This window comes from Brassica rapa, chromosome A10 (genome assembly GCF_000309985.2).
Source record: "Brassica rapa cultivar Chiifu-401-42 chromosome A10, CAAS_Brap_v3.01, whole genome shotgun sequence".
Classification (NCBI taxonomy): domain Eukaryota; kingdom Viridiplantae; phylum Streptophyta; class Magnoliopsida; order Brassicales; family Brassicaceae; genus Brassica; species Brassica rapa.
The window spans coordinates 15607031-15633675 of record NC_024804.2 but is presented as its reverse complement, the minus strand read 5'-3'; the positions used below and the strand labels follow the sequence as shown (position 1 = coordinate 15633675).

Sequence of the window (26645 nt, the reverse complement as noted above, 5' to 3'; positions counted from 1 at the left end):
TTGTTGGTGGACATGTTATCAACAACACGAGCTCACCAACTGCATTTTTGTCATCTAACTTTCAATAGTCAGCATATACCAACACTTAGTTTTTAAAGAAAGTTAATTTAATAAAAAACTTACTAATAATTTTGTTAAGCTCTATAAACCGATTGGTTACATCCAAAAATCTAATTAATATTTTGTATTTTTATGTACAAATTTTTTTTGGTAACGAATAGAATATTCCTTCTGTGGCACATGCAATGGTTTTCTATATAGTACTACTTACTGCTTGTAATAGAAGTTGAATAATCTTATCAGGTGGGTTCGTAAGGCGCTAGCTTTTAGCCATTAGAGGAAACACGCGTCACAGCTCTCAAGCAATCATCGATCGGTAACCATGGCTTCGGCGACCTCCATTGTTTCCGGCATCAATCCTTCAAGGATCCTGACTTCCTTCAACTCCGCTGATGACTGCGGAAGAATCAACCTGAGCGGTGTTAAAACTTATCCGGCGTTGACTCGGCGAATATTCTCGTCGACACTAGCCGTGTCCTCAATTGGCGGGACTGCCAAATCTTCCTTTCCGTCTTCCACTCGCATGTAAGTCTCGATTTGGGCTTTAAGTGTCTGCTTAGAGTTAATCTGATTTTGTGGTCATTGATTGATTTGATTTCGAATGTGAATTGCTACAGTTGCCCTCGGAATCTCGTCTTGAGCGCTCTGCCAAGTGCTTGTGAAAATGCCACCCCTTCTTCAGTCAAATCTTTCAACCAGGTGACTTTTCATTTCTCGATTATTGATAACAATTTAGGGTCTTGATGAATCTACTAGCTAACTATCTGAATTTGCTTTCTTCTGACTTGGATTAACTCATCCTCTGACTAAACTTTATTGGTGGCTAAATGTTCTTCAAATTTTATTTCATTTGTATAAAAGAAGTTGATGTCTTTTATGGAGTTTGAGTGAAAGTGTGTTAATTTGTAAGTTTAAAAGGATTATAGTTTTGTTGAGCTTGCAATGACTTTTGAATACAGAGATTTAGATCATGAGATTACTTTCTTCTCATCACATGTTTGCTTTCTTTTCGCAGTTGATTGAGTCTTTGATTGATCGGGTTGATCTATCTGAATCCGAAACCGAATCATCTCTCGAGTTTTTGCTCAACGAGGCTAATGAGGCACTGATTAGCGCCTTTCTGGTTCTCCTAAGAGCTAAAGGAGAGACATACGAAGAAGTAAGTATTAAAAGCCAAGCCTGTATAGGCACATGAAAACGTATACATAAATCATATATAAACAAAAACTTCACTGAGTAGAATGATCCTGTGTTGAGTAGATTGTAGGGTTGGCTAGAGCAATGATGAAGCATGCGAGAAAAGTAGAAGGATTAGTTGACGCCGTTGACATAGTAGGAACAGGTGGTGATGGAGCTAACACAGTCAACATATCAACTGGATCTTCAATTCTTGCTGCAGCTTGCGGTGCAAAAGTAGCAAAGGTATATAAATGACTGGGAACATCCTTTAGAAAAACGCCAAAATGTGCTTAGATGGTAAATGAACTCATATGTTTTTTATGCAGCAAGGGAATCGTTCAAGTTCTTCTGCTTGTGGAAGTGCTGATGTATTAGAGGCACTAGGAGTAGTGATTGACTTGGGACCAGAGGGGATTAAGAGATGTGTCGAAGAATCAGGGATCGCTTTCATGATGTCACCAATGTACCATCCAGCTATGAAGATCGTTGGTCCTGTCCGTAAAAAGCTTAAAATAAAAACTGTTTTTAACGTACTGGGACCTATGCTTAATCCTGCTAGCGTCTCTTATGCCGTCGTTGGTGTATACCACAAAAACCTGGTACACATTCTCACCTCTGAATCAGCTGTTGTTCATCAACAACAACAAAAAGACTTATACTAATCAGATTCTATTGTGGTTTATAGGTTCTGAAGATGGCTAAGGCACTGCAAAGGTTTGGTATGAAAAGAGCATTGGTTGTTCATTCATATGGCCTAGACGAAATGAGTCCGTTAGGTACATTAAAATTCTCTCTTCCTACAACCGTTGACTTTCATTGTCCAATGATTGCTAACCATTATGGTTTAATGTAAACAGGAGGAGGGCTAGTTTATGATGTGACCCCAGAAAAGATTGAAGAATTCTCATTCGACCCATGTAAAGTTCCTCTTTCAACTCTAGTTTTGTTATCCATTTCTGTAATGGAGATTACAGTTGCAGCTTGGTGAATGAATGATGGAGAGTTGGTTTAAATTTAAAGCTTCTTTGTTTTTGACAGTGGACTTTGGCATTCCTCGGTGTACACTTGAGGATTTGCGTGGTGGAGGTCCAGACTACAATGCGGATGTGTTAAGACGTGTGCTTTCAGGGGAAACTGGATCAATAGCTGATTCATTGGTATGTTTTTGTTTGGTTGCTCTCTGAAAACTTTCAGTCTCGTGAACTTCTGCAATTAGTTAATCTCTCTTTTTTTTTTGTTTCCAAAATCTTGTTTGTAGATCCTAAACGCAGCTGCGGCTCTATTGGTTAGCAACCGAGTTAAAACGCTAGGTGAAGGAGTAGCTTTGGCACGTGAAGTGCAGTCGTCAGGGAAAGCTATCAAGACGCTTGATTCATGGATTCACTCATCTAACTTAGCTCAAAAATCTCAGTGATTGTCTACATATATTTCGGTATTGTATGCGGGGGACGACGTAAAAAAAGGTTTGTAGCTATAGTTTTTCTTTGTCAAGCAAGAACAAGAAGAGACAAGAGAAAGTGTTAATCGTTCTCTATGTAAACATTACAAAAATATCACCCTTAATAAAAGCAAGTGAATCTGTTTTATATTATGATCAACGGAGGAAATTTTTTTCCATACTTTTATCGAATCAAGGAATTGATCATTTGGGATTCACACAGTTTTTACATAATTAAACGTCAAGTACTTCATCTCTCTTCGTTTGAAAGGCTTCTATAAAGCTGGGTTTTGTACTCTACTGAACCGGCGATAAGGAAACAAGGTCGGTTCTCTGTGTGTAGGCACAAATGTGTAGGCACAAATCGTTTACTAAACTTTCTATATTTTTGAAAACTTTCCAAAAAAATTTCCGGATAATGTTCGGGAGTTTGAACCCGACGTGAATCGAACACGCAACCTTCTGATCTGGAGTCAGACGCGCTACCATTGCGCCACGGATCCGGATGCTAGTTAGGCTCAAGTATACTTAGTTGACGATTATGTAATAAACTTGAATATGGTTTCTCACTTGTTGTCTGGCCTTTCTTTAACAATCGATCAAAAACTTATTTGACATGATATCGTGCCTGTGTCATAACTCATAAGAAATGGTATTCATTCTCTCAAGTCTCAACAATTCTTTCAAAAAGGAGGAAGATGAGAAAAAAAATGTCCTATAATATACAATGATTTACAATGAATAAGTCTATTGCTAACTCAATGGAGACAAATTGCTAACTCAAGAAGAAGAAAAAATTTGGATAGTCATCATTGGAGCCTTGATGTTACGTTGATGAAGATATCTTCGGGACAAGGGATCGTTAAGCCACCCATCGGGTGATCAAACCCAAACTCTTCCTCAGATTTACTTAGAAGTGCTTGAAATGAAGGCTGGGTCAAATATGAGATTGGCACCACATATCTCTTCTTCTGGCTCTCTCCTACGTATACCGCAAGAAACCCTTTAGGTGCTGCCGAGGCTGCTCTTTTGCTCGTGGAAGCTGCTGTGACGGATCGGCCAAGAATCTTCTTTGCACCCAATAGACTTCTCACCAAAGCCATTTCTATTTTGTGTTTTCTGAAAGTTTGAATTCTTTTGAAGAGATGTATGAAAATATTAAAGCTATTGGATTGCTTTGTTGTTGGTTGATGATAGAAAGAATGAATCAGGTGTATATATAGAAAGACCAGTGAATATAATGTCATGAAAAGTCTTTGAAACTTGTGGTCTTTGAAGCGTTGGGACAGACTAGAACAAAGAGTATCACATGGTTCTGTCTTTAGCATCTGGAAATAAATCATTTATGCAATCAGTCCACTTGGATAGTACTCTCCGTATGCAATTCACATGGGGTTGTCTTCTCAGTGTTTGTGAGATAAGACTTGCCCCCATGACTTAACTTGCACCGTTTCTGTGAATCTTTGATGATTAAGTGGTTGGCTCTCTGGCCTATTCTCTAAGCTTAATGGTTGAAATGAATTTAATAAGAACAAAAAGTGGGACATGTTGTTCCTTAACAACAGAACATAAGAACAAAGTATCTATCACTGGTTAAGTAAATTCTTTAACTTATGCATATGACAACTCTAAGTAAAATATATTTCGGCTTTTGAGCTTTGCTAGATAATGAGAGAGTGAGAGACTATTGGAGAAGCTGTGATAAAGTGCCGGTTTTGTCAAATCTTCGTTTGCGCCAATTTAACGGTATAAAAGAGAAACAGAGCAATACACAAGAAACAGAAGAAGAAAGACTTTGTAGCAGATTGTGGGCTTTATATAAGATGTGAGAGCTAAGAGATTTCTGAAAATATTAATTTCTCCATGATTCTTGTACTACAACTTTCTAGCAGATTGACCTGTTAAATATGATGCTTAATAAATTAACAAACTTTTCATTTGCTATCCAAGAGCATCTTAACTATAAATTGAATAAGTTCTTCATTGGTGTTGTCATTTACTTTCCACAAATCGATTCATAATGTATTAGTTTAACATGAATCATGACTGTGTCTATAACTGAAAAAATGGTATTTACATTCAAAACTTTTAGAACAACTCTTTCAAGAAGAAAGAGAAATAAAAAATCTCTATTTACAAGGAACAAGTATATCTCTAACTGGAAGAACAATATGTTGGATAATCATTATTGGAGCCCAGATGTCACATCGATGAATGTATCTTCAGGACAAGGGATCGTTAAGCCACCCATTGGATGATTGAACCCAAACTCTTCTTCAGATTTGCTGAGAAGAGCTTGAAATGAAGGCTGGCTCAAGTATGAGACTGGCACCACATATCTCTTCTTCTGACTCTCTCCTACGTACACAGCAAGAAACCCTTTTGGTGCCGCCGAGGTTGCACTTTTGCTTGCTGCGGAGCGACCAAGAATCTTCTTTGCACCCAATAGACTTCTCACGAAAGCCATTTCTATGATTTTGACTGAGAGTTTGAATTCTTTTGAAGAGGTGTATGACAAGATACAATTTATTGGATTGCTTGTTTGTTGGTTGATGATTGTAAGAATGGGCTAGGTGATGTGTATATATAGAAAGATCAACGAATGAGTTGAAGCTTCTCTCAAAAATCATTGAAGCTTGTGGTCTTCAAGTGTGGGACAGACTAGAACAGGGTTTCACATGGTTCTGTCTTTACCATATTGAAAAGTATAGTTCACGCAATATGACCTGATGAGACTATTAATTGAGTGTGGGACACTTAAACTAAAGACAAGATCCATATGCAAATCACAAGGACTGTTTTTCTCAATTGTTTTGTTTTTCTTCAGATAATGACATGCTTTCAAGTTCTTCATGTTCTGTGGTGATCATTTTTCCTCATCTCTGTGGTCTAAATAAATTGAAGTAGTTAGAACTTAAAGTGGGGACCTGAAGTTTCTCAACAACAGAGCAACAAGTCTCTGTCTCTGGTTAAGTTGTTCTTTTCTGGCTCAGATATCTCACCTAATATGTACTGACACATGCTTTGTCTAGTCTTTCCCAACATTTTGATCTCATAAGGCCCCATCTGATGATCAATCTGATGGTTATTTGCAGAGATATCCCACATAGATGTGATAGCTTGACAGGTTAGTCACCGTTTAAAGTCGATCAAATTTAAGTTTCACCCCATGAGATCATGTCCTTTGAAAATGAATGTGTCACTCTTGTTCTCTTGGTAGGCAACAAACGTCCCACCACATCATTAAGAAACTCAATCTGCTAATATTTATCATAGATAAGAGAAGATTGCAATATTTCATTTTTTCTCTCCTTTTTTTAATTATTATAAAGACATTGAGGAAACAACCTTTTGTGATTTGTGAAGTGCATATAATGTTGGTTAGCCTTCATTGCTGGTCACATCTGTAAAACAAAACCATGTGAAACTCTATTCTGGCATGTCCCACTATTGTAGTTTCATTGGATGCAGAGTGGTTTTAACTCCTTCATGATCTATTTATACATCCAGAGACACAACCAATTCTTCACAACACCAAGTAGTAAAGCAATCCAAATCTTGACTCTCAGCATTTAACTTAGTATCCTCAACCCACTTCAGTTTAGATTTTCGAAGACTATAAATGGCTTTGGTAAGAGGTCTCTTGGGTGCAAAAAAGATCATGAGCCGCTCTGTAACAGCTACAACACCAAAAGGTTTTCTTGCGGTGTATGTTGGCGAGGACCAGGTCCATAAGAAGAGATATATGGTTCCTGTCTCATATTTGAACCAGCCTTCCTTTCAAGCACTTCTCAGTAAATCTGAAGAAGAGTTTGGGTTTGATCATCCTATGGGTGGCTTAACGATCCCTTGTCCTGAAGATACTTTCATCATTGTGACTTCTAGCCTAAAGATAAGATGATCCGAAGAAGAGAGATCTAACATTAGTAGCTCGAGTTAGAGATAGAATCATTCAATGTAAATAGGTTAACCTTTTCTTCGTTCATTGTGAGAAAAGAGTTGTTAAAGAGGTCACAAGGCTTAATGCGAACGTCATTTTTGTTGTGTAAGCATTAAAAGATCTCTCTATTCGAATTACATTTTTCTGAAAATATAATTTCATCTTAAAATCTTGGATTGCTTGAGTGTTAATGATATTAAGAGTTTGTTCTGTTTCAAATATACAGAGGAATCAATGATATGAGTTGAAATTTATGGTCTGCAGCGTCGTTTCACAAGTTTCAACTTGTTTCCCATTAATATTGAAAGCTTGAGGGTTCTTAAATATAACTAATCACGTGTCTGGATTGCTCGAGTGTAAATGATATGAAGAGCTTGTTTTGTTTCAGTAGATACAAAGGAATCAATGAAATGACTTGAAACTTGTGGTCTTTCCAAACAGCGTTCCACATGACTCTACTCAGATACTAATCAAGAAAGGATGATTTATTGACTGTAGTCTGTATGACGAGTTACATCGTTGTCAAGTAAGTATTCACTGATTGTCCTGTCTTAATGAGGTATCCTCTGCAGTCTTTGGGGTAATTTGATTGTGTTGTGAGATGACTGGGATCGTAAACAAAAGCATATATGGGTCTCACAACTTTCTCCTGCTACTAATATGGATACGTAGACAATTATCAATTATGCATGCAAGAAAGATAAAAATATTCTCAGAAAACTTGCTGCTGTTGTATAATTGAAACCATTGTTTTTACACGGAACTATGACATACACATTTGCATTTTGTAGCCTCTTGAATAACTCTATTTCACAAAGAGTGATGAAAAACGTTAACATAGATACATTGAATAATTTTCTCTCTAACTCAGGCTAAACTAATGTCAGTTTTTTTCTTCTTCATCATCACTGAAGCTGGGAAGTCGCATTGATGAAGGTATCTTCAGGACAAGGAATCGTTAAGCCACCCATTGGATGATCAAATCCAAACTCTTCCTCCGATTTACCAAGAAGAGCTTGAAAAGAAGGCTGGTTTAAATATGAGATAGGCACCAAATATCTCTTCTTCTGCACCTGGTCTTCACCAACGTACACCGCAAGAAACCCCTTTGGCACTGAAACTGTTCTTTTGCTTGTAGCCGCTACAGAAAAGTTAATAATCTTCTTTGCACCCAAGAGACCTCTGAGCAAAGCCATTTCTTGTGTCTGGAAAAATTGAAATCTGAAGCTTCTTAGAACAGTTTAGATGCTCAGATTCAAGGTTTGTATTGCTTTTGGTACTTGGTGATTGAAGAGTTGGCTCTGTCTCTGGATGTATAAATAGATTGATGAAAGACTGAAAACAAACTTGGAACCATTGGAAGCATGGGACACACACAAACAAGAGTTTCACATGGTTCTGTCTTGTAGATATGACAGATGACAGGAAACGAAAATTGTCATGTGTGATCCTAGTAGTGGATATAATCAAAGAACAACTTAACCTGTGACAGAGACTGGTTGTTCTGTTGTTGAGAAACTTCAGGTCCCCACTTTACTTTCTTATTAATTTTAATCCATTTAGAAAACGGAGATGAGAGAATATGATCACCACAGAACATGAAGAACAGAAACTTGCTGGTCTTTATCATAGACAATAGCATATGTCTAGAAAAAACAGTCCCTTGTGATGTGAATATAGAGTTTTGTTTTTTAGTTTATTGTCACACACTCAATTAGTCCTGGGCATATTATCCGAAACCCGAAAACCGAACCGGAACCGAACCGAAAAAACCGGGACGGAAACCGGACCAAAAATTACAGAAACCCGAACGGTTCTTATATTTCTAAATCCGAAAAACCGAAACCGAACCGGGACCGAACCGAGAACCGAACGGGTACCCGAATATTTTGAATATTTTGAATATTTTAAATTTTAATATATAAAAATATAATTTATAAATAAAAAATATCTTAAAAAATCCGAACTACCCGAATAACCCGAATATATTTTCGGTTTTTTCCGGGTTTAGCTCATGTTTTCGGGATTTTTGGGTTTTAAACCCGAACCAAACCCGAATTATTTGTAATACGGTTCTATTTCGGGTTTTATAAAAATATAGAAACCCGACCCGAACCCGACATTATCCGAACCGAACCGATCCGAAAAATTTTCGGTTCCTAAACGGTTCCTAAACATCCCAATCCGAATAACCCGAAAACCGAAAAAACCGAACCGACCCGAACCGAAAACCCGAATGCCCAGCACTACACTCAATTAATAATCTCATCAAGAAAAAAATTGCATTTAGCTATAACTTTTCCAGTTGGTAAAGACAGAACCATGTGAAACTCTATTCTAGTATGACCCACAACAAGACCACAAGTTTTAAAGACTTTTCAGAGATGCTTCAACTCATTCATTGATCTTTCTATATATACATATCACATTACCTATTCTTTTCATCATCAACCAACAAACAAGAAATATATCCAATAAATTTCATCTTTCATACATCTCCAGAAGCTTCATAAGAATTCAAACTTTCACTCCAAAATAACACAAAATGGCTTTCGTGAGAAATCTATTGGGTGCAAAGAAGATTCTTGGCCGCTCCCTCTCAGTAGCAACAAGCAAAAGTGCAACCTCGGCGGCACCAAAGGGGTTTCTTGCTGTGTACGTAGGAGAGGGTCAGAAGAAGAGATATGTGGTGCCAGTCTCATACTTGAGCCAGCCTTCATTTCAAGCTCTTCTCAGCAAATCCGAAGAAGAGTTTGGGTTTGATCATCCAATGGGTGGCTTAACGATCCCCTGTCCTGAAGATATCTTCATCAATGTGACTTCCCGGCTTCGGTGATGATTATCCAACATATTGTTATTCGAGAAAGAGATAGACTTGTTCTTTGTAAATAGAGGACAAACGTTTTTTTCTCTCATCTTGAAAGAGTTGTTCTAAATTTTTTGAAAGTAAATACCATTTTTCAGTTATAGGCACAATCATGATTCTTGTTAAATTAATACACTTTGGATTGATCATTGAAAAAGAAATGACAACACCAATTGAAGAACTATATTAATTTAGTACTTTGAAAAAAGGAAAAAATTGTACTTTGGTTACAAAACCGGCAGTTTCTTGTAACAACAGTTTCTCCATTTTTTTTCTTATCAAAATTCTAAAAGCTAAAGTTAGAACCAGTCATACATCTCCAAGGGAGTGAATTCATTCTCAGCTTTCAATATTTATATGTCTTACTATTTATCAGTCTTACTTACAGCTCACGTAACAATATCAGTCATTTGATCAAATGTATCTTCCGTGCTCTGTTTTCCCTTTATCTAGAAAACCTCAAAGGCCGAAATAGTTTTACCTAGAATTGTCATGTGTAAATTACAGAATTAACTTAACCAGTGACAAAAACATGTGTTTTCTGTTCTGTTGTTGAAGAACAACAGGTCCCCACTTTAAGTTCTTATTAAAGTTATTTTGACCATATAGTTTAGAGGATAGGCCAGAGAGCCAACCACTAAATCATCACAGATTCACAGAAACGGTGCAAGTGGAGACGTCTTATCTCAGAAACATTGAGAAGACAATCCCTTGTGAACTGCATAGGGACTAGGAGAGTACTATCCAAGTGGGCAACAAATTGCAATGATGCTTCTTTTCAAGATGCTAAAGACAGAACCATGTGATACTCTCTGTTCTACTCTGTCCCACGCTTCAAAGACCACAAGTTTCAAAGACTTTTCAACACATTATATTCACTGGTCTTTCTATATATACACCTGATTCATTCTTTCTATCATCAACCAACAACTAGCAATCCAATAGCTTTAATCTTTTCATACATCTCTTCAAAAGAATTCAAACTTTCAGAAAACAAAAAAAAAAATAGAAATGGCTTTGGTGAGAAGTCTATTGGGTGCAAAGAAGATTCTTGGACGCTCCATAACAGCAGCTTCCACGAGCAAAAGAGCATCATCATCAGCACCAAAAGGGTTTCTTGCGGTGTACGTAGGAGAGAGCCAGAAGAAGAGATATGTGGTGCCAATCTCATACTTGAGCCAGCCTTCTTTTCAAGCGCTACTCAGTAAATCCGAGGAAGAGTTTGGGTTTGATCATCCGATGGGTGGCTTAACCATCCCTTGTCCTGAAGATATATTCATAAACGTAACGTCTAGGCTCCAATGATGATGATTATCCAGATCTTTTCTTCTTCATGAGTTAGCAATAGACTTATTCTTTGTAAATTATAGGAGCTTTTCTCCTTTACTTTCTTCTAAAGTTTTGAAAGTAAATACCATTTTCATGTTAAACTAATGCACTTTTGATCAATCATTGAAAAACAAAGGACAACGCCATTCTTCTATTTAAATTATATCTTACTAGTTGAATAAAATAAGTGAAGTGTTCATCATCCATTGAAGTCTTTTTATGTAACAAAGAAAGAGATGACAAAGTTAAACAGAATGAAAAGAGATGAAAAGTAACCGGATAGCTGTATTAGAACTGTTACATGAACTGATGTACCGGCACTTTTATCTCTTATTCATAGTCCTACCAGAGCCTATGGATGGATACTCAACTTTTTCCTTTACTTAGAACTGACTTCAGCAGCGAAGACAAGACTGCTGTTCACAGTCAATCAATCAATCAATCAATCAATCAATCAATCATCCACTTCTTGATTAATATTTGAAAGAGAGATTCATGTGAAACGCTGATTGTGTAGACAACACAGTCAATCAATCAATCAATCATCCACTTCTTGAATCAATGATATGAGTTGAAACTTGTGGACTTCCCAAACAACGTTCCACATGACTCTATTTCAGATACTAATCAAGAAATGATGATTGGTTGATTGACTGTAAGACGAGTTACGTCGTTCTCATGTAATTATTCTCTGCTTTGATGACATTTCTTGTGTCCGGAAAATTGAATTTTGAAGCTTCTCAAGAAAGGTTAGATACTCAGATTCAAGGTTTGTATCGCTTTTTGCTACTTGGTAATTTGAAGAGTTGGTTCTGTCTCTGGATGTATAAATATGATGAAGGACTGAAAACAACCCTGCAACCATTGGAAGCATGGGACATACACAAACAGAGCTTCACATGGTTCTGTCTTCTAGGAAAGCTGTCATGTGTGATCCTAGTTGAGGATATAATCAAAGAACAACTTCACCTGTGACAGAGACTTGCTGTTCTGTTGTTGAGAAACCGCAGGTCCCCACTTTACGTTCTCATTAAATTAAATCCCCTAAGACCACAGAGATGAGAGAATATGATCACCACAGAACATGAAGAACAGAAACTTGCTGGTCTTTATTATAGAGAATAGCATGTCTTATCTCAATAAACATTGAGAAAAACAGTCCCTTGTGACGTGCATATGGAGTTTATTGTCACCACTCAATTAATAATCTCATCAAGAAAAAAATGCATTTAGCTATAACTTTGGTAAAGACAGAAGCATGTGAAACTCTATTCTAGTATGACCCACACTTGAAGACTACAAGTTTCAAAGACTTTTCAGAGATGCTTCAACTCGTTCATTGATCTTTCTATATATACATATCACACTACCTATTCTTTCCATCATCAACCAACAAACAAGCAATATATCCAATAACTTACATCTTTTCATACATTTTCAGAAGTTTCATAAGAATTCAAATTTTCAGTCCTTAAAAAAAACAGAAATGGCTTTCGTGAGAAATCTATTGGGTGCAAAGAAGATTCTTGGAGCCGCAACAAGCAAAAGGGCAGCCTCGGCGACACCAAAGGGGTTTCTTGCGGTATATGTAGGAGAGAGTCAGAAGAAGAGATATGTGGTGCCAGTCTCATACTTGAGCCAGCCTTCATTTCAAGCTCTTCTCAGCAAATCTGAAGAAGAGTTTGGGTTCAATCATCCAATGGGTGGCTTAACGATCCCTTGTCCTGAAGATATCTTCATCTCTGTGACATCTCGGCTCCAATGATGATTATCCAACATATTGTTCCTGAAGTTAGAGATAGACTTTGTTCTTTGTAAATAGAGGAGATTTTTGGTTCTCTTTCTTCTTGAAAGAGTTGTTCAAAAAGTTTTGGAAGTAAATACCATTTTTCAGTTATAGACACAATCATGATTTCATGTTATGTTAATACATTTGGATTGATCATTGAAAAAGAAAAGATAACACCAAGTCTACATAAATTTATACTTTAGTTTCCATTAACAAAGTTAAAAGAGGATTTATCATATGGATCCGTGGCTCAACTAAAACAAATTGTCTGCTAGAAAGTTTTTCTTCTTGTGTTTATTGAGATTTGCTCTGTTTCTCTCATTTACCCTTAAATTGGCGCCAACAAATACAAAGAGTTAACAAAACCGGCACTTTCCTTGTAACAACAGCTTTTTCATTAGCCTTCTCATTAAAACTCTAAAGGCTACAGTTAGAAACAGTCTACATCTCCAAGGGAGTGAATGCATTCTCAGCTTTCAATATTTAGTCCTTAAAATATATGTCTTACTATTTGTCAGTCTTACTTACAACTCACGTAACAATGAGATAAAAAATATCAGCCATTTGATCAAATGTATCTTATGTGCTCTGTTTTCCCTTTATCTAGCAAATCTCAAAGGTCGAAACGCTTGTACTTAGAATGTCATGCGTAACTTAAAGAATTAACTTATAACCAGTGACAAAAACATGTGTTTATGTTCTGTTGTTGAAGAACAACAGATCCCCACTTTAAGTTCTTATTAAATTCATTTAAACCATTAGAGCTTAGAGGATAGGCCAGAGAGCCAACTACTTGATCATCACAGATTCACAGAAATGGTGCAAGTTAATTCATGGGGGCACATCTTATCTTAGAAACATTTAGAAGACAAGCCCTTGTGAATTGCATACGGAGTGTACTATCCATGTGGAGAAATTGCATTAATGATTCTTTTCCAGATGCTAAAGACAGAACCATGTGATATTCTCTTTACTATTTTGTCCAAACGCTTCAAAGACCACAAGTTTCAAAAGACTTTTCAACACATTAGATCACTGGTCTTTCACTCTTTCTATATATACACATGAACCATTCTTTCTATCATCAACACAACAGCTAGCAACCCAATAACTTTAATCATTTCATACATCTCTTCAAAAATTTCAAGCTTTCAAAGAGAAGAAATAGAAATGGCTTTTATGAGAAGTCTACTGGGTGCAAAGAAGATTCTTGGCCGGTCCGTCTCAGCAGCTTCCACGAGCAAAAGAGCATCCTCATCAGCACCTAAAGGGTTTCTTGCGGTGTACGTAGGAGAGAGCCAGAAGAAGAGATATGTGGTGCCAATCTCATACTTGAGCCAGCCTTCTTTTCAAGCGCTACTCAGTAAATCCGAGGAAGAGTTTGGGTTTGATCATCCGATGGGTGGCTTAACCATCCCTTGTCCTGAAGATATATTCATAAACATAACGTCTAGGCTCCAATGATGATGATTATCCAGATTTTTTCTTCTTCCTGAGTTAGAAATTAGACTTATTCGTTGTAAAGTATATATAGGAGATTTTTCTCATTTCTTTCTTCTAAAGTTGTGAAAGTAAATACCATTTTCATGTTAAACTAATACACTTCTGATGAATCATTGAAAAACAAAGGACAACACCATTCTTATATTTTAAATTATACTTGTTAAATTACATAAGCTAAGAGTTTTCACCATCCATTGAAGTCTTGTATGATACAAGTAACCGGATAGCAGTATCAGTACTTTAATCTCTGTTTAATAGTCCTACAAAAGCTTCTCCACTATTGTTTTCTCATTGAAACTCCACCCACCCTCTTAAAATATCATTAGAACTTTTAAAAATCTAAGTTAGAATCATACTCCAGTTCACATTTCCAAGGGAAGGAATGGATCCTCAACTTTATTCTTTACTTAGAACTGACTTCAGCAGTGAAGATATGTTCAAAGTCAATCAATCATCCATTTCTTGATTAATATTTGTTTTGAGAGAAAAATGTGAAAGGCTATTCGTGTTGACAACAAGCTTCAACTCATTCGTTGACTCCTCTGTACACACTGAAACAGAACAAACTCTTCACATATCATCAACACTCGAACAATCCAAAAATTTGAATAGTTATCATTAAGAACACCAAACTTTCAAGATGAATTTATATTTTCAGAAACTTTCTGCAATTGGAATAGAGATACATTTGATGCTTACACAAAAAAAAAAAATGACATTCACATTGAGCTTTGTGACCTTTTGAACAACTCTTTTCTCACAAAGAACGAGGAAAAAGGTTGACCTATTTACATTGAATAATTCTATATCTTAACTCGGGCTACATAATGTTAGATATCTCTTCTCCTCTGATTATCTTCCCTTTAGCCCAGAGGTCACAGTGATGAAAGTATCTTCAGGACAAGGGATCGTTAAACCACCCATAGGATGATCGAACCCAAACTCTTCTTCAGATTTAGTGAGCAGAGCTTGAAACGAAGGGTGGTTCAAGTATGAGACAGGAACTATATATCTCTTCTTCTGGACCTTGTCCTCTCCAACATACACCGCAAGGAATCCTTTTGGTGCTGTAGACGTTACAGAGCGGCTCAGGATCTTCTTTGCACCCAAGAGACCTCTTACCAAAGCCATTTATAGTCTTTGAAAATCTAAACTGAAGATGGGTTGAGGAATAACAAGTTAAATGCTGAGATTCAAGCTTTGGATTTGCTTTATTACTTGGTGTTGTGAAGAAGTAGTTCTGTTTCTGGATGTATAAATAGATAAAAGCAGGATTCAAAAACCACCCTGGAACTAATGAAACTGTGGTCTTCAAGCGTGGGACATACGAGAACAGAGTTTCACATGGTTTTGTTTTCCAGATACAATATATGACTATTGACTAGCAATGAAAGCTAATCAACATTATTATATACACTTCACAAGGGTTTGTCTCCTCAGTATCTTAATACTCAATAAAGAGAAAAAAAAATGAGATAAATACCTATCTTGTCTATAACAAAACATTAGCAGATTTAGTTTCTTATTGATGTGGTGGAACCTTAGGTTGTCTACCAAGAGAACAAGAATGACTTATTCATTTTCAGAGGACATGATCTCATGGGGTGAAACTAAATTTTGATAGAAGTGCAAACAGCGACTAACCTTTCATGCTGTCACATCCATGTGGATATCTCTACAAAAACTTCATCAAATTGGGCCTTATTGGATCAAAATGTTGCTCAAGACTTTAAAAAAAAATCATGTGTCAAGAAAGGCAGAGGAAGAATATGGGTTTGATCACAACAATCCCCTGAAGTGAAGAGACCAAAACACACATCTCACTCTTTTTTTTTTTCCATCAAAGGGATTTAATATTATAAAAGAAACGGGCCAAACCCAGTACAATATTATAACATAAGCCCAACAACAAATAGGACACCCAAATTTCTAATGGGCTAAGCCCTACGGACCCATCACGAGAAAACCCTAGGGAGCAGGCGGAAAGGCATACTGCCGCCTCACTAAACCCACTTTTGGCCGCTTGTACACGTGTCGCGATCCTCCTCCGCGAAGAAACACGTGTCACAAGGATAGCGCCATACCATCTCAACTCGTCGGCGCCGGAGATCCAACCACCGGACCACCCGGCCAAACCGGAGCTCCATCGCTCCGTTCCTCTTTACTTTCACCCAACTTTGGGCCACTCAAGCCGGAGAGGCTCAATCGCCGTAGCGAGAGCTCCTCCATCAACATTAACCACCGGGACCCGCCAGAGGAATCGCATGCATCCTCATTCTTTCCGCCGGAGCTCTTCCATCTCCTCCGACGAACACACCAACCCACAGAAACAAACAAAAAAACCCGACCGAAGAAAAGAAAGAAACAAAACCCTAAAGAATAAGGGCCACGAGCCGGCGACGCAAGGCTGAAGAAGCCTTCACCCCCCGGAGACTAGATCCGATGACGGCGGACCTGAAGGAGTTTCCCCGCCACGGAGACAAAAGACCGGCGGCGACGGATCTGCGATAGCCTCCGCCTCCCGGAGATATTATTCCGACAACAACTAAGGTCTTCTCCGCGTCATCTACACAGCCACCGCGTCGTTACTCCAGGACCAGAACCAAAGCGGTTGGTGGCAGACCAGAGATCGGACAGGCGGGAACCGGCAGAAACGAGGAGAAGGCCGGATCCTGGTAATTTTATCTGAAAGAAACACGAGCTCCGGCGGCGGCACGGACGCTCACGCGCCGGCCGACCGCCGAGCCCTCTGGAAATTGCTTTCTCTCTCTCTTTCTCTCTCTCTTTTAAAAGATAAGAGTTTTGACACACATCTCACTCTATTGATTTTTTTGTTGCTTGTCACCATTTTCTAAAGCTCTTCCTCTTTAACATATATAAGTCAAAATAAAAATGCTTCCTTTATGTTCTCTTCCAAAGAAAGCATCTTCATTTCTCAACCCTCTCTCTCTCTCTCACTAAGCGCAATGGAGGAGACCCAGATCGCATCCATCCTCAAATCCTCCGAGCTCTACCCCATCCCTCAAAGCGTCAAGCTTTCATACGGAACAGCCGGCTTCCGCGCCGACGCGTCCCTCCTCGAATCCACCGTCTACAGAGTCGGCATCCTCTCATCCCTCCGCTCCCTCAAGCTCAACTCATCAACCGTCGGGCTCATGATCACCGCCTCCCACAACAAAGTCTCCGACAACGGCGTCAAAGTCTCCGACCCCTCCGGCGGCATGCTCTCTCAGGAATGGGAGCCTTTCGCTGATCAGATCGCCAACGCTTCTTCCCCTAAAGAGCTCGTCTCGTTGATCAAAGACTTCGTGGAGAAGAAAGAGATCGCAATCGAGAAAGGTGGAGAGGTGTGGTTGGGGAGAGATACTAGACCTAGTGGTGAATCGCTTCTCCGAGCTGCGGAGATTGGAGTTCGCTCTGTTTTGGGATCTGTTGCGGTTGACGTTGGGGTTTTGACTACTCCTCAGTTGCATTGGATGGTTAGAGCTAAGAACAAAGGTCTCAACGCTACTGAAAGTGATTACTTTGAGAATCTTATTACCTCGTTTAAGTGTTTGATTGGTCTGATCCCTGTTAAGTTAGAGAGTAGCAAGTTGGTTTTAGATGGTGCTAATGGTGTAGGTGGGCTGAAGATGGAGGTTTTGATAAGGTCATTGAGTGATATAGATGTTGAGATACGTAACACAGGGAGAGATGGAGGTGTGCTTAACGAAGGTGTAGGTGCTGACTTTGTGCAGAAGGAAAAGGTTGTGCCTTTAGGATTTGGGGTAAAGGATGCTGGGATGAGGTGTGCTAGCTTTGACGGTGATGCGGATCGGTTGGTTTATTTTTACATTCCGTCAGAGTCTTGTGGTGGTGACAAGGTTGAGTTACTTGATGGTGACAAGATTCTATCTTTGTTTGCTTTGTTTATCAAAGAGCAGCTGAACATTATTGGTGATGAAGGGAAGAAGTGTCGTCTTGGTGTTGTGCAGACGGCTTACGCCAATGGTGCGTCAACGGATTACGTTAAGGAGATGGGTTTGGAGGTTGTTTTTGCGAAAACCGGGGTGAAGCATTTGCATGAGAAAGCAGAAGAGTTTGATGTTGGGATCTACTTTGAAGCTAATGGCCACGGGACTATTCTATTCTCGGAATGTTTCCTGTCTTGGTTAGTTGGTAAGCAAAAGGATTATAGTGAAGGCTCTGATAAGCACAATGCGGTTTCTAGGCTAGTGGCAGTGAGTAATCTGATTAACCAAGCGGTTGGTGATGCTCTAAGTGGGTTGCTCTTGGTTGAAGTGATTCTGCAGCATATGGGATGGTCAGTGCAGAAGTGGAATGAGCTATACAAGGATCTTCCTAGCAGACAGGTTAAGGTGGAAGTTCTGGATAGAACAGCGGTTGTGACCACAAGCGAAGAGACCGAGGCTCTGAAGCCCTTGGGGATTCAGGATGCCATTAATGCTGAGATCAAGAAGTATGGGCGTGGAAGAGCTTTCATAAGGCCATCAGGTACAGAGGATGTGGTGAGAGTATATGCAGAAGCATCTACGCAAGAAGCTGCTGATTCTTTGGCTAGTTCTGTGGCTCAGCTCGTCAAAAGCTTCCTGGGTTCAAGCTAAAGATCCATCTAAAGCTCTGCATGAGTATGCTAAACATAGATTTTTCTTGTTCATCTCTTACCTTTCACATCTTTTGTATAACTTGAATGACATGTTTCTCTTGTCTTTTGTTCTGTTTCTTGAGAGCTGCTTTGTTTCTATTCTAGTTCTTCTTCTCTCTCTCCCCCAATGTAAACTGAAACATACTTGGCTTGCCTGAATAGAACCTGCAGCATCATTTGCTCATTTTCTCCTGAAATAGTTTAAAGTGAGAGATCGTTGTTAAGGAATCAGTATCAGGTACTTATAATAAGATCGTGTACTTGAAAAACCTTATGCCTTAATCTCTTGCTTAAGAAGGGAACATGGCGCATGCCTTTGTCTCCGACAGTTACTTCACTACAAACCCAACAATGACCCCTCTCAGCAAAACTATCACAATCTTATTTAAAGTACAACTTTCATGTGTGATCCTAGTTGTGGATATAATCAAAGAACAACTTAACCTGTGACAGAGACTTGTTGTTCTGTTGTTGAGAAACTTCATGTCCCCACTTTACATTCTTATTAATTAAAATCCATTTAGACCACAGAGATGAGGCAATATGATCATCATAGAACATGATGAAGAACAGAAACTTGCTGGTCTTTATTATTGACAATAGTGTATATCTCTAATATTAAAAACATTGAGAAAACAAGCCCTTGTGTATGGGCATATATGGAGTTTGTTTTTAGCTTATTGTCCTACACTCAATTAATTATCTCACCAAGAAAAATTGTATTTAAGTATGACTTTCCAGTTGGTAAAGACAGAAGCATGTGAAACTCTATTCTAGTATGACCCACACTTGAAGACCACAAGTTTCAAGACTTTTCAGAGAGGTTTGAATTCATTCATTGATCTTCTATATATACACATAACGTTACCTATTATTTCCACCATCAACCAACAAACAAGCTAACTTGAATCTTTTAACACATTCAGAAGCTTCAAAAGGATTAAAACTTTCAGACAAAAGAAATTAGAAATGGCTTTCGTGAGAAATATATTGGGTGCAAAGAAGCTTCTTGGCCGCTCCATCTCAGCAGCTTCCACGAGCAAAAGAGTAGCCTCGGCGGCACCAAAAGGCTTTCTTGCGGTGTACGTAGGAGAGGGTCAGAAGAAGAGATATGTGGTGCCAGTCTCATACCTGAGCCAACCTTCATTTCAAGCTCTTCTCAACAAATCCGAAGAAGAGTTTGGGTTCAATCATCCAATGGGTGGCTTAACGATCCCTTGTCCTGAAGATATCTTCATCACTCTGACGTCTCGGCTCCACTGATGACAATTCAACATATTGTTCTTTGAGTTACAGATAGACTTCTTCCTTGTAAATAGAGGGAATTTTTTTTTTGTTTCTCTTTCTTCTTGATAGAGTTGTTGTAAACGTTTTGAAAGTAAACACAACCTTTCTGTTATAGACACAGTCATGATTCATGTTACATTATATACATTTTGGATGGATCACTGAAGAAGAAATGGCAAAATCAATTGAAGTATTTATCATATGGCTCAACTTAACCAAACTATCATCATTGAAGTCTTTCATCTAACAAAGAAAACAAATCAGTGCAGAGAGATGTTTAGTTTAAGAGTCCGTTAAGTATCCTGTTTTACAGTAAAGTTCAATCTGCTTGAAAGTCTTTCTTGTTCTGTTTTTTTGATGATCTGTTTATCTCTTTTGCCGTTTGCTCTTCATCTCTCTTGAGCATTTATATTCATATTATAAAACCCGAAAATTGAGCATAGTCAAAACATTATTTTGTTAATAATGTTACCGTTAAATGGGCGTCAGCGAATAAAGAGTTGAATGGATATTTACAAGGGAGTGAATGGATCCTCAGCTTTCAATGTTTAATGCTCAAAACATTTAAGCATTGAGGGAAACGGAAGCAGTGATATGATCAAATGTATCTTTTTTACTCTGTTTTTCTTTTATTTCTAGCTAAACTCAAAGACCCAAGTAGTTCTTGCTCAATTTAACCAATTTTTTTTTTAAATTACTTAGAATGTGTCATGTGATAACAGAATCACTTAGCTGGTGACAGAGACTTGTGTTTTCTGTTCTGTTGTTGAAGAACAGCAGGTCCCCACTTTAAGTTCTTACTAAATTCATTTCGACCATAGAGATTAGAGAAAGGTCAGAGAACCAACTACTTGATGATCACAGATTCACAGAAACGGTGCAAGTTAAGTCATGGGGGCACGTCTTATCTCGGAAACATTCAGAAGACAAGCCCTTGTGAATTGCATATGGGGAGTACTATCCAGATGTACAAATTGCATTGATGCTTCATTTCCAGATGCTAAAAAGACAGAACCATGTGATACTCTCTGTTCTACTCTGTCCTAACGCTTCAAAGACCACAAGTTTGTTTCAAAGACTTTTCAACACATTACATTCACTGGTATTTCTATATATACACATGAGCCGTTCTCATTTCTATCATCAACCAACAACTAGCAATCCAATAACTTTAATCTTTTCATACATCTCTTCAAAAAAATTCAAACTTTCAGAAGACAAAATAAATCGAAATGGCTTTGGTTAGAAGTTTATTGGGTGCAAAGAAGATTCTTGGCCGCTCCCTGACAGCAGCAGCTTCTTCCACGAGCAAAACAACAGCCTCGGCGGCACCTAAAGGGTTTCTTGCGGTGTACGTAGGAGAGAGTCAGAAAAAGAGATATGTGGTGCCAATCTCATACTTAAGCCAGCCTTCATTTCAAGCTCTCCTCAGTAAATCTGAAGAAGAGTTTGGGTTCGATCATCCAATGGGTGGCTTAACGATTCCTTGTCCCGAAGATATCTTCATCAACTTAACGTCTAGGCTCCAGTGAATGATGATTATCCTAATCTTTTCTTCTTCTTGAGTTAGCAATAGACTTATTCATTGTAAATTATAGGACATTTTTCTCATCTTCCTCCTTTTTGAATGAATTGTTGAGAGAATGAATATCACATCTTACGACGCAGACACGATCATGTCAGAAAAGTTTTGGATCGATTGTTAAAGAAAGGCCACAACAATTGAGAAACTATATTCTTCAAGTTTATTAAATATGATCAATTAAGTATACTTGACCCTGATTAGCATCCGGATCCGTGGCGCAATGGTAGCGTGTCTGACTCCAGATCAGAAGGTTGCGTGTTCGATTCACGTCAGGTTCAAAATCCCGAACATTATCCGGAATTTTTTTTATAAATTAACTTGAATTTGTCCTGCACTTTTGCTGCCTTTGGTTCCTACTCTTTGGTTCGATAACCTAATGAATCTTACCCCAAAGTCTTAGTTCCGGTTTCATATCGGTTCAATCTTTATCCCTGAGACACCCAAACATGAACGCCACTCACAGAAAACCCACGTAATTTCCTTATCACCGGTTCATTCTTTCGTGTGTTTTATACTTCTATTGAATACAAATTAACCAATTTAATCATAATTTTTCTTTGACGGAACATATTTTCATTTACTAATAATAATTTAAGATTTAATTGTCATTTACTTAATCATAATCAATATTTAAGATTAATCTTGCCATTTATCAAATTTTGCTAGAAGAAAATGTACTAGAAGTTGGAATTTCAATAATAACTTTTTTTTTTTAACTTTTTGGTTATGTTCAAAATGTGATTCGTCATTCATGTCACTCTAATCAAGTAAAACATGGAGTACATATTATAAATTTTTAATCTATGATATATGATTCTTGATTTGTCATGTAAGCTTTTGAATACCCATAAGTAAATATAACAGAGGCGTATGTGAAAATACGACACTATAGTACAAATATTTTGTACCGTTTGTAACTTTGATTAATATTAAAAACAAGAATTAGCTAGCTATTAGGTAAAGAAGTATTAATTGAAATAAATAAGGGATGTTTGCAAAATTGACCTATAACTTAAAGTCAAACACAAAACTAACCTCCTTTTTTTTTGAAAATTGGTTTTGCCCTATTCACCCCACAAGTTCATATAATTTACGAAAATGCCATCCATTTTTTTTTTTTTTTTTCGAAAATGACATTTTTACTCTCTCACCCTCATCATCTTCAAGTAATTACAAGATTGCCATTGTCATCAATACCACAACCACCATGAACAACCAATTTGAAGCTCTTAATGCTCCTAAAATCGATTTACCCTTCTTCTTTTTCCATTCTTGTGACCTAAACACAACATATCTCTCACTTTCTCTCCACAATGAGCTAAAAAAACTCAAGATTTTGATTCTAAAATTTTTATGGTTCATAGAGTCATAGAAGCTAACGATTATGCGTGGGTGACTTCCGTTTGTGATTCTGTGTGCTTGGAGAAGCCTTATGTATGCTAAGGAACTTATCTCACTAATTTAAGGTATGACATCGAGTTTTTTTCCAGATCTGTTCGTCAGACGACTTACTTGGGAAGTCGTCTGGCTGTAGACGACTTACCTTTCAGTCGTCTGGCTGTAGACGACTTACCTGGAAGTCGTCTGGTCAACGCAGAGGTTATTTTTGCAATTGACTTTGAAATCTGTAACCTGAGACGACTGAAAGTTAAGTCGTCTACTATTGTTTGGTTTCAAAAAAAATTCCAAAGAACCTAGACGACTTACATTTCAGTCGTCATAGGTTAGTTTTGTATTTGACTGGATAATTTCAGAAGTTTGACTTCCCCAGACGACTTACATTTCAGTCGTCTGGCGAAAATTAAAATAATAATATTTTTTTTAAAGTAAACGACTTACAATTAAGTAGTCATAGGTTAGTTTTGCAATTGAAAAAAAAAACTTCAAGATTTAATTATACACAGACGACTTATAATTCAGTCGTCCACCAGACGACTTAATTGTAAGTCGTCCAGGATTTTTTTCCGAGATTCTGGTCAAACCTCGTAAATCCTGGACGACTTACATTTCAGTCGTCTCGTGGACGACTGAATTATAAGTCGTCTGTATATAATTAAATCTTGAAGTTTTTTTTTTCAATTGCAAAACTAACCTATGACGACTTAACTTTAAGTCGTCTACTTTTAAAAAAAATATTATTATTTTAATTTTCACTAGACGACTGAAACGTAAGTCGTCCAAAAAGTCAAACTTCTGAAATAATCCAGTCAAATGCAAAACTAACCTCTGACGACTGAAATGTAAGTCGTCTAGCTTTTTTGGAGTTTTTTTTTTAACCAAACAATAGTAGACGACTTAACTTTCAGTCGTCCGAAATAACAGATTTCAAAGTCAATTGCAAAAATAACCTCTGCGTTGACCAGACGACATATAGTTTAGTCGTCTAGACAACTTAGATTGAAGTCGTCCGCGTCTTCTCCACTAGTTTTTAAGTCTTCTACGTTAGTTTTGAATAACTTGTATTTTTAAGAGTGATAAGTAACTTCAAGATATGTAAAACTCATATTTACAAAATATGTTCTCTCCCTTAGTTTTACTAAATTTGACTAAGTTTTTCAATGCAAACTTATAAAAAATATGATATGCTTTGACTAGTTACTATTGTTTGTTTCCATCTCTTACCAACATTCTTGTTTATTAAGATGAGAAAAAGGCCATTGGAGTTTATTATTGCATATGAGAGATCCAAAGATAAGAAAAAGGCTACTGAAGTCTATTATTTCATTGATTTGTAAATGTGTAAACACATTGTTAGCACATTTAATACATCTTGGAAAACATTATTACTGATTTTACAAAAAAATCACAACTAAAAGAGTATACATGCAATTCATAAAACAGATCACAAACAAAACTATTATAGATCATTCATCTACAAAGACAAGCTTGGATTCCACTTGAGTAGACAAGACCAGACAACTTTTAAGAAGTTCAGACGACTTCTAAGAAGTTCAGACGACTTCTAAGAAGTCCAGACGACTTCCAGGAAGTTCAGACGACTTTGCCAGAAGACTTTTAGGAAGTTCAGACGACTTCCAGACGACTTTACAGGAAGTCCAGACGACTTTACAGGAAGTCCAGATGACTTTTAGGAAGTCCAGACGACTTCCAGACGACTTCCAGATGACTTCCAGACGACTAACAAGTAAGTCGTCCCAGAAGTTTTCCAGATCTGAAAAACCTGCATATTAAATCCAGATCTGAAAAACCTGCATATTCAAAAACGTTCAAATGGCTTAAAAACAGAAAAAAATGAGTGGAAGATTATATAAATCTACCTTTACAGAACACACAAAAATACATATCTAAAAATAATAGATCTACCTTTAAATTAGTGGAAGATGAGTACCAAATAATTAAAAACCTGCAAAAAAAAAATAGATTAGTAACAAAGACATGAGACAAAATTGAAAAATTCATATAAAGTTTGGTGTTTTCAAGTCAAAGAGATTAGAGTGGGTTTGGAGAGTTTTAGTTTGGGAAAAAAGTAAGAATTTTATACAACAAGAAGTTACCAAATGAAGAAAAATCAGACATAAGAACTTACCAAAACGCTCAGAAAAATCCAGACGACTTCCTAGAAGTCCAGACGACTTCCTGGAAGTCCAGACGACTTCCTGGAAGTCCAGACGACGACTTCCAGGAAGTCCAGACGACTTCCTGGAAGTCCAGACGACTTTGTCAGAAGACTTCCAGATGACTTCCAGACGACTTCCAGACGACTAACAGGTAAGTCGTCCCAGAAGTCTTCCAGATCTGAAAAACCTGCACATCAAATCCAGATCTGAAAAACCTGCATATTCAAAAACGTTCAAATGACTTAAAAATAGAGAAAATGAGTGGAAGATTAGATAAATCTACATTTATAGAACACATAAAAATACATATCTAAAATTAATAGATCTACCTCTAAATTAGTGGAAGATGAGTACCATTTGATTAAAAACCTGCAAAAGAGATAGATTAGTAAGAAATACATGAGACAAAACTGAAAAATTCATATAAAGTTTGGTGTTTTCAAGTCAAAGAGATTAGAGAGAGGTTGGAGAGTTTTAGAATGATGAACATTACATTTTTGTTGCATCCATTTGAGAGGAGGAGAGAGAATGTATAAATTTTTCTTTATATAGGGAGACAAAAAATCCAATTAGATTAAATATTTTTGACTCAGACGACTTCCTGGACGACTTACATTTCAGTCGTCTGGTGAAGAAATTAAAACAGACGACTTACATGTAAGTCGTCCAGAAGAGTTTAATATTTTTAGCGGGAAATTAAATATTTTTAGCGGGAAACTAAAATAGAAGACTTTCCAGACGACTTACAAGTAAGTCGTCTGGACGACTGAAATATACGTCGTCCGGGTAAATTATTTAACAGACGACTGAAATATAAGTCGTCCACACCCTAAACATAACCCCTAAACTTAATTATCTAATTAAACACTTCATAAAACCAAATCAAACTTGAAAAGTGTTTACTATACACAGAAATAAACACATATAGGTGAAAACTAATTTTTGAAAAAAACATTTTAGTTTTCCAAAATCTAACCCTAACAATACATACAATACTACAACATATGTTTGCCAAACTCCTAAACCAAAGTATTTCATGATTCACTACTTCCACTCATATATCTTTAAAACAAATCAATTTTATCATATCTTAATTTATATCAGTTAAAACTGTTTATAATTACTTGATTTTTATTTTTTACGCATCTAAATATTTTTTTACAAGATTTATAAATTATTTTTAAAATAAACTGGTACCAGACGACTTACACTTCAGTCGTCCAGACGACTTACACTTCAGTCGTCCAGACGACTTACACTTCAGTCGTCCAGACGACTTCCAACATCTCAGACGACTCAGACGATTTACTGGGGCTATATTCGTAAAAATGGCTTCTGTTTTTTTGTTTGGTCACAAGGGGCTGAGCTGTAATTTCACTAGGCTTTTAGGTTAGTTTTGCATTTGATTCAAGTTTGGGTATAGGTTTGGAATTAAAATCAAGTTGT

At 37.3% G+C, this 26645-nt stretch overlaps 13 protein-coding genes and 3 non-coding genes across 16 annotated transcripts; 10 read left to right on the top strand and 6 right to left on the bottom strand.

The window, feature by feature from the left end:
• Nucleotides 1-108: 108 nt before the first annotated feature.
• LOC103845884 (anthranilate phosphoribosyltransferase, chloroplastic) lies at nucleotides 109-2830 on the top strand. Its single transcript, XM_009122785.3, has 9 exons — nucleotides 109-585; nucleotides 678-759; nucleotides 1076-1219; nucleotides 1321-1482; nucleotides 1566-1838; nucleotides 1925-2015; nucleotides 2097-2156; nucleotides 2278-2396; nucleotides 2498-2830. Exons 1-9 carry the CDS (start codon nucleotides 383-385, stop codon nucleotides 2651-2653), a joined length of 1290 nt encoding a protein of 429 aa, XP_009121033.1. The 5' UTR covers nucleotides 109-382; the 3' UTR covers nucleotides 2654-2830.
• Nucleotides 2831-3108: 278 nt separating this feature from the next.
• Nucleotides 3109-3180, bottom strand: TRNAW-CCA. Its single transcript has one exon. It is a non-coding gene; the product is annotated as a tRNA-Trp (tRNA).
• A 130-nt stretch (nucleotides 3181-3310) lies between these two features.
• On the bottom strand, nucleotides 3311-4454 carry LOC103845883 (auxin-responsive protein SAUR20). Its single transcript, XM_009122784.3, has one exon. The coding sequence runs from the start codon at nucleotides 4018-4020 to the stop codon at nucleotides 3487-3489; it is 534 nt and encodes a 177-aa protein (XP_009121032.3). The 5' UTR covers nucleotides 4021-4454; the 3' UTR covers nucleotides 3311-3486.
• Nucleotides 4455-4732: 278 nt separating this feature from the next.
• On the bottom strand, nucleotides 4733-5363 carry LOC103845882 (auxin-responsive protein SAUR21). Its single transcript, XM_009122783.3, has one exon. It carries the CDS (start codon nucleotides 5142-5144, stop codon nucleotides 4863-4865), a length of 282 nt encoding a protein of 93 aa, XP_009121031.2. The 5' UTR covers nucleotides 5145-5363; the 3' UTR covers nucleotides 4733-4862.
• A 692-nt stretch (nucleotides 5364-6055) lies between these two features.
• LOC103845881 (auxin-responsive protein SAUR21-like) lies at nucleotides 6056-6795 on the top strand. Its single transcript, XM_009122782.3, has one exon. It carries the CDS (start codon nucleotides 6300-6302, stop codon nucleotides 6576-6578), a length of 279 nt encoding a protein of 92 aa, XP_009121030.1. The 5' UTR covers nucleotides 6056-6299; the 3' UTR covers nucleotides 6579-6795.
• Nucleotides 6796-7044: 249 nt separating this feature from the next.
• LOC103845880 (auxin-responsive protein SAUR21) lies at nucleotides 7045-8821 on the bottom strand. Its single transcript, XM_033282203.1, has one exon. The coding sequence runs from the start codon at nucleotides 7811-7813 to the stop codon at nucleotides 7523-7525; it is 291 nt and encodes a 96-aa protein (XP_033138094.1). The 5' UTR covers nucleotides 7814-8821; the 3' UTR covers nucleotides 7045-7522.
• Nucleotides 8822-9012: 191 nt separating this feature from the next.
• LOC103845879 (auxin-responsive protein SAUR21) lies at nucleotides 9013-9596 on the top strand. Its single transcript, XM_009122780.3, has one exon. The coding sequence runs from the start codon at nucleotides 9163-9165 to the stop codon at nucleotides 9451-9453; it is 291 nt and encodes a 96-aa protein (XP_009121028.1). The 5' UTR covers nucleotides 9013-9162; the 3' UTR covers nucleotides 9454-9596.
• A 430-nt stretch (nucleotides 9597-10026) lies between these two features.
• On the top strand, nucleotides 10027-10953 carry LOC103845878 (auxin-responsive protein SAUR21). Its single transcript, XM_009122778.3, has one exon. It carries the CDS (start codon nucleotides 10495-10497, stop codon nucleotides 10786-10788), a length of 294 nt encoding a protein of 97 aa, XP_009121026.2. The 5' UTR covers nucleotides 10027-10494; the 3' UTR covers nucleotides 10789-10953.
• A 302-nt stretch (nucleotides 10954-11255) lies between these two features.
• On the bottom strand, nucleotides 11256-11471 carry MIR5722 (microRNA MIR5722). The gene has a single exon (NR_120832.1). It is a non-coding gene; the product is annotated as a microRNA MIR5722 (primary transcript).
• Nucleotides 11472-12088: 617 nt separating this feature from the next.
• Nucleotides 12089-12751, top strand: LOC103845877 (auxin-responsive protein SAUR21). Its single transcript, XM_009122777.3, has one exon. It carries the CDS (start codon nucleotides 12299-12301, stop codon nucleotides 12575-12577), a length of 279 nt encoding a protein of 92 aa, XP_009121025.2. The 5' UTR covers nucleotides 12089-12298; the 3' UTR covers nucleotides 12578-12751.
• A 233-nt stretch (nucleotides 12752-12984) lies between these two features.
• LOC103845876 (auxin-responsive protein SAUR21) lies at nucleotides 12985-14217 on the top strand. Its single transcript, XM_009122776.3, has one exon. The coding sequence runs from the start codon at nucleotides 13772-13774 to the stop codon at nucleotides 14063-14065; it is 294 nt and encodes a 97-aa protein (XP_009121024.1). The 5' UTR covers nucleotides 12985-13771; the 3' UTR covers nucleotides 14066-14217.
• A 496-nt stretch (nucleotides 14218-14713) lies between these two features.
• On the bottom strand, nucleotides 14714-15291 carry LOC103845874 (auxin-responsive protein SAUR21). Its single transcript, XM_009122775.3, has one exon. The coding sequence runs from the start codon at nucleotides 15233-15235 to the stop codon at nucleotides 14957-14959; it is 279 nt and encodes a 92-aa protein (XP_009121023.1). The 5' UTR covers nucleotides 15236-15291; the 3' UTR covers nucleotides 14714-14956.
• A 417-nt stretch (nucleotides 15292-15708) lies between these two features.
• Nucleotides 15709-18946, top strand: LOC103845873 (phosphoacetylglucosamine mutase). Its single transcript, XM_018655660.2, has 2 exons — nucleotides 15709-15921; nucleotides 16916-18946. Exon 2 carries the CDS (start codon nucleotides 17008-17010, stop codon nucleotides 18706-18708), a length of 1701 nt encoding a protein of 566 aa, XP_018511176.1. The 5' UTR covers nucleotides 15709-15921; nucleotides 16916-17007; the 3' UTR covers nucleotides 18709-18946.
• Nucleotides 18947-19131: 185 nt separating this feature from the next.
• On the top strand, nucleotides 19132-20172 carry LOC103845872 (auxin-responsive protein SAUR21). Its single transcript, XM_009122773.3, has 2 exons — nucleotides 19132-19572; nucleotides 19676-20172. The coding sequence occupies exon 2, from the start codon at nucleotides 19719-19721 to the stop codon at nucleotides 20010-20012; it is 294 nt and encodes a 97-aa protein (XP_009121021.2). The 5' UTR covers nucleotides 19132-19572; nucleotides 19676-19718; the 3' UTR covers nucleotides 20013-20172.
• A 244-nt stretch (nucleotides 20173-20416) lies between these two features.
• LOC103845871 (auxin-responsive protein SAUR21) lies at nucleotides 20417-21766 on the top strand. Its single transcript, XM_009122772.3, has one exon. The coding sequence runs from the start codon at nucleotides 21269-21271 to the stop codon at nucleotides 21566-21568; it is 300 nt and encodes a 99-aa protein (XP_009121020.1). The 5' UTR covers nucleotides 20417-21268; the 3' UTR covers nucleotides 21569-21766.
• Nucleotides 21767-21827: 61 nt separating this feature from the next.
• Nucleotides 21828-21899, top strand: TRNAW-CCA. Its single transcript has one exon. It is a non-coding gene; the product is annotated as a tRNA-Trp (tRNA).
• Nucleotides 21900-26645: the final 4746 nt, after the last annotated feature.

Bases quoted from the DNA above. Each gene is read 5' to 3' on its own strand.
- LOC103845884 (XM_009122785.3), top strand. From the start codon at position 383: ATGGCTTCGGCGACCTCCATTGTTTCCGGCATCAATCCTTCAAGGATC. The intron at 586-677 runs GTAAGTCTCGAT...GAATTGCTACAG, and splicing joins TTTCCGTCTTCCACTCGCAT to TTGCCCTCGGAATCTCGTCT. The intron at 760-1,075 runs GTGACTTTTCAT...TTCTTTTCGCAG, and splicing joins CAGTCAAATCTTTCAACCAG to TTGATTGAGTCTTTGATTGA.
- LOC103845883 (XM_009122784.3), bottom strand. From the start codon at position 4,020: ATGATTTATTTCCAGATGCTAAAGACAGAACCATGTGATACTCTTTGT.
- LOC103845882 (XM_009122783.3), bottom strand. From the start codon at position 5,144: ATGGCTTTCGTGAGAAGTCTATTGGGTGCAAAGAAGATTCTTGGTCGC.
- LOC103845881 (XM_009122782.3), top strand. From the start codon at position 6,300: ATGGCTTTGGTAAGAGGTCTCTTGGGTGCAAAAAAGATCATGAGCCGC.
- LOC103845880 (XM_033282203.1), bottom strand. From the start codon at position 7,813: ATGGCTTTGCTCAGAGGTCTCTTGGGTGCAAAGAAGATTATTAACTTT.
- LOC103845879 (XM_009122780.3), top strand. From the start codon at position 9,163: ATGGCTTTCGTGAGAAATCTATTGGGTGCAAAGAAGATTCTTGGCCGC.
- LOC103845878 (XM_009122778.3), top strand. From the start codon at position 10,495: ATGGCTTTGGTGAGAAGTCTATTGGGTGCAAAGAAGATTCTTGGACGC.
- LOC103845877 (XM_009122777.3), top strand. From the start codon at position 12,299: ATGGCTTTCGTGAGAAATCTATTGGGTGCAAAGAAGATTCTTGGAGCC.
- LOC103845876 (XM_009122776.3), top strand. From the start codon at position 13,772: ATGGCTTTTATGAGAAGTCTACTGGGTGCAAAGAAGATTCTTGGCCGG.
- LOC103845874 (XM_009122775.3), bottom strand. From the start codon at position 15,235: ATGGCTTTGGTAAGAGGTCTCTTGGGTGCAAAGAAGATCCTGAGCCGC.
- LOC103845873 (XM_018655660.2), top strand. From the start codon at position 17,008: ATGTTCTCTTCCAAAGAAAGCATCTTCATTTCTCAACCCTCTCTCTCT.
- LOC103845872 (XM_009122773.3), top strand. From the start codon at position 19,719: ATGGCTTTCGTGAGAAATATATTGGGTGCAAAGAAGCTTCTTGGCCGC.
- LOC103845871 (XM_009122772.3), top strand. From the start codon at position 21,269: ATGGCTTTGGTTAGAAGTTTATTGGGTGCAAAGAAGATTCTTGGCCGC.